Source organism: Plasmodium yoelii (genome assembly GCF_900002385.2).
Source record: "Plasmodium yoelii strain 17X genome assembly, chromosome: 4".
NCBI lineage: Eukaryota > Apicomplexa > Aconoidasida > Haemosporida > Plasmodiidae > Plasmodium > Plasmodium yoelii.
In genome coordinates this window covers 1,012,997-1,021,387 of record NC_036176.2, presented here as the reverse complement: position 1 = coordinate 1,021,387, position 8,391 = coordinate 1,012,997, and the positions used below count along the sequence as shown (strand labels likewise).

Below are 8,391 nucleotides of genomic sequence, written 5' to 3'. Positions count from 1 at the left end.
CCTGAACCCTAAACCCTGAACCCTGAACCCTAAACCCTGAACCCTGAACCCTAAACCCTGAACCCTGAACCCTAAACCCTGAACCCTGAACCCTGAACCCTGAACCCTAAACCCTGAACCCTAAACCCTGAACCCTAAACCCTGAACCCTAAACCCTGAACCCTAAACCCTGAACCCTAAACCCTAAACCCTGAAATAATCACTACTATTCGTATCATATATTAATTATTCATTTTCTTCTTTATATTTTTTATTTTTTCTCTTATTTGTTGTTTTTTAAATCGTTTCCGAAATCCAAATAACGAATACTAATATAAAATGTTAAGAAGCATATGTTTTCTTTGTTAATGTTTGCATATATATAATATTTTTTTTTTAATTCCTTATTATTTACCTTATAAGAAATTCCTAAAAAAAATGCTATTGCACCAAATATCGATAAAACTGTAAATAATTTGTTTCCTATCGACGAACTTGATGTATCTCCAGATATTTGTTCAAGAATTAAATGAGAACTTTGTACACATTTTTCTGATTTTTCTATCGTTGGAAGGGGTGAAGAATTGCAACTTTGAATATCTTCATATTTCTTTTTAAAATTATCATAATCATTTGATAAAGTACACAATAGTTTATTACAGGAACTATCATTAGTAATACTAGAATTTCCATTAAGTTCATTATATTTTTCAACAAATTCATTAGCTTTTTCCGAACATTTTTTGCAATTTAACGTGTTTTCATCAAAATCAGTATACATTTCACATAATAATTTAAATGCATTATATAATTCAGATATAATCTTATTATCCATATCATCATTCGTTAAAGTATGTCTATTTTCTATAATATCCTTAAAATTACTACAACCTTTAACATGGTCTACAGTACTTTTATACTTGAAATCACTTTTTATAAACGTAGTATAAAAATGTTTTAGACTGTTTTTATCTGGATTCCTCTTTAGGCTTAACATATAAATTAACCATATCATAATGTAATCAACAAAATTTATATTATTTTTTGCCTTATTCGAAAGCCCAGAACTCCCAAAGAATTTATTAAGCAAAAATAAACATCCAGCATTAATTTTTTCGAGATCACCTTTACATTCATTTTTATAACAATAACTATTTAAAAAATTACCATCTTTAAATTCATGATATTTATCAGTTTTGGTCAATGTATCGGGGAAAACATCCCATACACTCTGAAAGCTTTCACACTAAGAAAACATTTAAAAACAGTTATTAGAAATGTATATTATTGAACATTTTATTAAAATAAAGTTTAATGATATTTAAATATAATACAATATCAAAACATGTAAAGGAAATTATTATTATTAACAAATGTATATACCACTTGCTTATTCATTATAATGGAATCTTATTTTGGATTTCTAAATTTAGTAGAATCATTCTGTTTTATATAGACTCACCCCAACATGTGACTCAAATACTTTAACCCTATATATAACAACTGTTTGTAGTTAAATATATTATAAGTTTTTCAATAATTAAATTAATATAAAATAATAATACAGTAGTATTACTAAAATCATATTATACTTATTTTATGACAATTAGCTAAATTACCTTAAATAGAGGATTGATTAATACTGTTTTGATTAAATATAGATATGATGCATTTTATGCAAAAATTTTTATTCTTACTAACATAGGGTATAACTTTATTATAAAAATGTATATACTTTTATAAATAATTTAAAGTATCTTTGAACATAAAAAAGGAATATATTTATATTTTCTGTTTTAATGATTACCCTTCTAAAACTTAAATACTGTATATATCTAAAAAATAAAAAGTTCTATTATTACTATAATCCTTAAAAGTATATAAATAGTTATTTTTTAAGATATATTAAATATTTATATAGTTGTTTCTAATACTATATACCATGTTTAATTAAAATTATATTATTTTCGAATTAAGTTGCATTGTTCCCTTTTTTAATTGCATATAAATAATTTTAATATTGTTTTTATTTAATATATATAAATTAAAAAATAATTTTAATGAGTTAAGTAGCTTTATTTTTATTCCTATATATTTCAATTTAGAAATATACCTTATTAGATAATTTTATAATATATTTTGCACATCTTTCTCACGGTTTAAAACGACAATTAGCACTAAAACCGTATTTATAAGCTTAAATAAGACTGTTAATGCATATTGTTTTTATAATCATACTTATTAAATATTAAATATATGACACATAAATTAGTATTGATACAAATTTTAAATTATAATAGAAAAATATATGTATTAGATTGGTATATTGCACTTTGAGGGGAGAGATAAGGGAAGTATATTTTTTTAAGACAAGGATGTATCCATATAAGATTTACTTATTCTACATATTTTAATTATATTTTCTACCTTTAAAACTTTCAATTAATGTACATATTAAAATTAATCATTAATAATGACTTAGAATTATTTTCAAATATATAGTTTGCTTTTATATTTTATAATAAACTATATTTACTTCTATGATGAAAAACTATAAAATTATTAATATTAACATTCTTGGTAGTGTTAATTCTAATATTATAGCATTAAATCTTACTTAAATAAGTGTTATAATATTTCATTTGATGTTTTGTGCATATAATTTTAATCTTATTACAAGTTTAATAATATATATCAACGTATTCGAATCAAATAAATTTAATGATTTGTTCGTATTTAATACGTTTATCTATTTTTATTACTATTATTATGTTTACTGTTATATCACTGTATAGTACAATAATATAATTAATTCACTCAGGAGGAATACTTTAATCCAATTAGTATTTTTCCTTGTTTCATTGTTTTAAAGTATAGTATTTATAACATATTATTTAGCAATAACAATATATTTGTGAATTTTATATATGTAACAACCTAATAAAAATATTATTAATTCAAATTAAATTAATTATTAAATACCATTATATTTTGCATTAATATGTAATTGTATATGTTTCACAAATTTAACATATTTCAGTTTTAGTCATTTATACAATATTATATATATTATAACAATAACGTTAATTTTATATATCAGGTTGTTTATAAGTATTATGGCAAACTATAACATTAAATTTTATTATATACTTATATTTTATTTTTTAACTATTTTAAAATATAATTATTTATACCTAAAAACTATAAAGTTTACAAATTAATAGTGATTAATATAATGTTATACCTTTATGATAAATTAAAGCGTATAAATAAACTTCTATTAATACAAATATAAAATACAAGAGAATAGTAACTACAGTTAAAAATTAAAAAATGTTAGAAGCGTAATAATATTTTATAGACAATGTTATATTGTCGATTCTCGATCGATATTCCATGCATCTATATTTTATGAATATATATTATTACAGTTATGTTGGCGTAATATAATTTAAACTAAAATAAATATGATACAAATAATAAGTTTTACTAAATAAAATTTTCATCAAATAAAGAAACATTTCGTTATGATTTATTCGATATAATCACTGATTAACAAATTTTATATAATAGACAATTATGATGTTGAATAATGCGAATTAATATATGCAATATAGACATTTTTTTTTAATCACATTAAATCAGCATGAACACTCAATTATATATATTATAACTTATAAAATATGTTATGTAACCCCTTCCACATTAATGGTTATATCCACTTTTTGGTTGCATATTTAGACTTTATATGTGATTAAACATACGGAATGATACATATATTAAATTAGTATTTAAGTTATAAAAAATTAAATGCAATGTAATACTTAGCCCTAACCCGAATATGGGGTCCATAAACATAACCCTGACCCTATAACTTAAAAAAAATATAAAAACTATGATCAAAAATTACTCCCCAATAGACAGTTTCTTAAAATACATCAATCTGCATATTCGGAATAATTTATTAACGATCCATTTTCTTCTTTATTTTTTTAGATTTTCTCTTAAATGTTGTTTTTGAGATCGTTTCCGAAATCCAAATAAAGAATACTAATATAAAATGTTAAGAAGTATACGATTTATTTGTTAAAATTTGCATATATAATGAAAATAATTTTTTAATTCCTTATTATTTACCTTATAAGCAATTCCCAAGAAAATTGGTATTGCAACTAATATCGATAAAATTGGAATTAATTTGCTTGCTATCGACGAACTTGATGATGCAACTTCACAAACATGTTGTTCAGAAATTATTTTTGTTATATCTGGAGTGGATGGGATATTTTCACAATTTTTTTTTAAATTATCATAATCAGTTAATAAATTAATCAATACATGAAAATAGCGGATATTTTCACCAATGTTATGATCTATGATAATTTTTTTATATGTTTCAACAAATTGATTAGCTTTTTCCGAATAGTTCACGCAATTTGATTTGTTTGCATCATGGTCAATATATATGTCACATAATGTATTAAATGCATCATATAATTTAGATATAATGCTCATATCCATACTTAAAAAATATTTATTTCTATCTATAAGATCCTTATAACCTTTATAACCAACAATATATTTTATATTATCAGTATATTTATCATTATCCTTTATGTATGTATCATAAAAAAGTTCTATACTGTTTTTTTCTTGAGTTTTGATACGGTTTAACATATAACTTAACCATATCATAATGTATTCAACAATATTGATATTACTTTTTGCAACAGACTCAAAATTATCAGAATTCTTAAAAAATTCATCAAAAATATATAAACATCTAGCATTAACTTTATCGGTATCATCATCACAATTTTCACTAGTACAGTAATTTTGGAAATCTTCATTATTTATAAATTGATAGCCTCCATCATTGTCCAAATTAGAAAACGAGTTCTTTAAAGGAAGTAACCTTTTACACTAAGAAAGCAGTTAAAAACAATTAATAAATACGCGAATTATTAAAAGTTTTATTAAAATAAAGTTTAATGATATTTATATATGGTCAATATCAAAAAATGTAAAGGAAATTATTATTATTAAAAAATGCATATACTATTTCGGCATCCATTATAATGGGATTTTATTTTTGATTTGTAAATTGAGTAGAATCATGCTATTTTATATACACTACATAAAATATGAGACGCAAATACTTTAACCCTATATATAACTGTCTGTAGTTAAATATACTATAAGTTTTTCAATAATTAAATTAATATAGAATAATATAATAATATTATTGCAAAGAAACATTTTATTTCTGTTTATGATAATTAGCTAAATTACCTTAAATAGAGGGATTCTTAATAAAATTTTGATTAAATATATGATGGATTTATACAAAAAAGACTATTATTAATAAAATATGGTATAACTTTATTATAAAAATTAATATAATTTTATAATGAATTTAAAGTATGTTTGAACATAGAAAAGGAATATATTTATATCTTATGTTTTAATGAATGTCCTTCAAAAATTTAAATGCTGTATAAATCTAAAAAGTTAAAAATTATATTATTACTATAATCCTTAAAATATATAAATAGTCATTTCTTAAAACATATTAAATAATTATACACTTGTTTCTAATACTATATACCATGTTTTATTAAAATTATAGTATTTTCAAATTAAGTTGCATTGTTTCATTTCTATGCAATTATATAAATTTATATTGTTTTTAATGAATGTAGATAAATTAAAAAATAATTTGAATGCGTTAAATAACTTTATTTTTATTCCTACATATTCCAATTTAGAAATATTTTCTATTGGGTAATTTTATAATATATTATACGCATATTTTCCACTCTCTAAAACACCAATTTGCACTGAATCCGTATTTATAAGCTTAAATAAGTTTTTATATGTAAATTGTTTTTAAAATAATACTTAGCAAATATTAACATATAAATATATATTAATAATATTTTAAAGTATAATAGAAAACTATGTTTAATTAGATTGTTATATTACCTTTAAGAGGAGAGAGATAAGATATATTGCTATTTTAATATATAAAATTAGATAAATATTCATTAAATGTTCTACATAATCATTTATTTTATACATTTTATTGTATAGTTATCAATGCATATACATTCAAATAATTTATTAAAAATGCTATATTTTATTAATTCTACAAAAAATTATGATAATATAATATGGAATAATATTGAATAATAAAATGATATTTAATATTAATTAAGTATTTAACCCTTTCTCCATTAATCCATATTTTTAGAATATAAAACTACAATTTCCAAATTGAATAATTAACAAATATATAATGTATTATTATGTCTTTTCGATAATATTAATATTTAATTATATGAAGATTTCACAATAAAACAGTATTTTAATATTAACTATTGGTAATTTCTAGATTATATGTATAGGCATATAATAATGCATTATATCTATAATATTAAACTTTATTAATATACTTATATTTTATTTTTTAACTATTTTAAAATATAATATATTTATACCTCAAAATTTAAAAATTAAAAATTAATAGTGATTAATCTACTATTATACCTTATGATAAATAAATTAAAGCGTGCAAATCAATTTCTATTAATACAAAAAGATAATAATAACTACAATTACAACTTCAAAAAATGTTAGAAGCATAACAATAATTTATAGATTATGTTATATTGTCGATTCTCGATCGATATTTATGAATCTATATTTTATGATTATCTATTATACATTAGTAATGGGATTAATTAACATTAAAAATATAATCATTAATATGAAGGTATATTATAATGTAGGCAATTGTTCCAAATGAATTGAATTATAATTTATACTATGATATATAATATTATTATACTGTTCGGTTATCAAAATAAATATGTCACAAATAATAAGTTTTACTAAATAAAATTTTCATTAAATAAAGAAACATATTATGATATGCATAATTCAATATAACAAAATATTAACTTTTATATAGGCAATTATGATATATTATAATATGAATTAATATATGTAATATAGTTATTTTATTTTAATCATATTAAATATATATTAACACTCAATTATATATATTATAACTTATAAATATGTTATGTAACCCCTTTCATATTAATGGCAGTACCAATTGGGGGGGTACATATTTTGAACATCATCTTGAGATTAAACATGCATGGATGGTACATATATTAAATTAGTGTTTAAATTATACAAAATTAAATAAAGATATAACACTTAGCCCTAACCCGAATATGGGTTACATAACATAAAAACTATATAAAAATTATGCAAAAATTACTTTGAAATAGACAATTTCTTAAAATATGTCAACCATTATTACTATTCCTGGAATAATCACTATTCTTCGAATAATATATTAATGATCAGTTTCTTCTTTATTTTTTTAGCTTTTCTCTTAAATGTTGTTTTTGAGCTCGTTTCCGAAATCCAAATAACGAATACTAATATAAAATTTTAAGAAGCGTACGGTTGTTCGTTAATGCTTACATATATATAATATTTTTTTTTAATTCCTTATTATTTACCTTATAAGAAACTACCAATAAAATTGATGCTGCAACAAATATAATTGCAATTGGAATTATTATGTTTTTTGTTACTGAACTTCGTGGACAAGCTACAAATTGTGAGTCATTATTACATTTATTATTATATTTATTTTCAAAAATTTTATAATCATTTGATAAACTAGACAATAGTTTATAATAAGAACTTCCTTTATTAATATTTAAAGCATTTTTAAGTTTTTCATATTTTTCAAACAATTCTCCAGCATTTTCTAAACATGTCTTGCATTCAGTACTTTTTGCTGGATCAAATTCACTATACATGTTACATAATGATTTAAATGCATCATAAAAATTAGATATATCTTTAATATCTATATCCATCGAGCTTATTTGTTTTTCTATAATATCCTTATTAATCTTTTTAATAGTAGATATATTATCCTTATATTGACTATTGTCTCCTATATAGAAAGTATAAAAATTGTTTAATGTGATGATTTCACTTTCTGTTTTTTGATTTAATTTGTGACTTAACCATAAAATAGCGTATTCAGCAAGTTTATCACTCTCAAAATCTTCATCACTAATACCATCAAATAGATTTAGTAATGTTATAAAAGTAGAAATAACTATTTTGTCATAAGTATCACATTCACTATCAAGGCAATAAATATTATAATAACTCATAGAATCATGTTCTCTCGGTTTGTTCGGATCATCAACAAAATTATTATCAGCCCCATTAATTATATCACACTACGAATGTATTTTACGAATTAAACAAAAAATGTATTAATATAAATGTTACTAAAATTAAAATTATTATAATTTACAGGAATGCAACATACGAATAATATAAGAAAATGATATATACCAATTCCTTAGACAT

The 8,391-nt window shown here is 21.0% G+C and overlaps 3 protein-coding genes across 3 annotated transcripts; all 3 read right to left on the bottom strand.

Annotated features, from left to right (window-relative positions):
- Positions 1-221: 221 nt before the first annotated feature.
- On the bottom strand, positions 222-1,377 carry PY17X_0423001 (PIR protein; the record flags this gene model as incomplete). The annotated part of the gene is made up of 3 exons (XM_022957252.2): positions 222-308; positions 395-1,225; positions 1,363-1,377. 3 exons carry the CDS (start codon positions 1,375-1,377, stop codon positions 222-224), a joined length of 933 nt encoding a protein of 310 aa, XP_022810688.2.
- A 2,586-nt stretch (positions 1,378-3,963) lies between these two features.
- Positions 3,964-5,053, bottom strand: PY17X_0422901 (PIR protein; the record flags this gene model as incomplete). Its single annotated transcript, XM_022957301.1, has 3 exons — positions 3,964-4,029; positions 4,117-4,902; positions 5,039-5,053. The coding sequence occupies 3 exons, from the start codon at positions 5,051-5,053 to the stop codon at positions 3,964-3,966; spliced, it is 867 nt and encodes a 288-aa protein (XP_022810689.1).
- A 2,314-nt stretch (positions 5,054-7,367) lies between these two features.
- On the bottom strand, positions 7,368-8,391 carry PY17X_0422801 (PIR protein; the record flags this gene model as incomplete). The annotated part of the gene is made up of 3 exons (XM_022957363.1): positions 7,368-7,433; positions 7,518-8,258; positions 8,377-8,391. The coding sequence occupies 3 exons, from the start codon at positions 8,389-8,391 to the stop codon at positions 7,368-7,370; spliced, it is 822 nt and encodes a 273-aa protein (XP_022810690.1).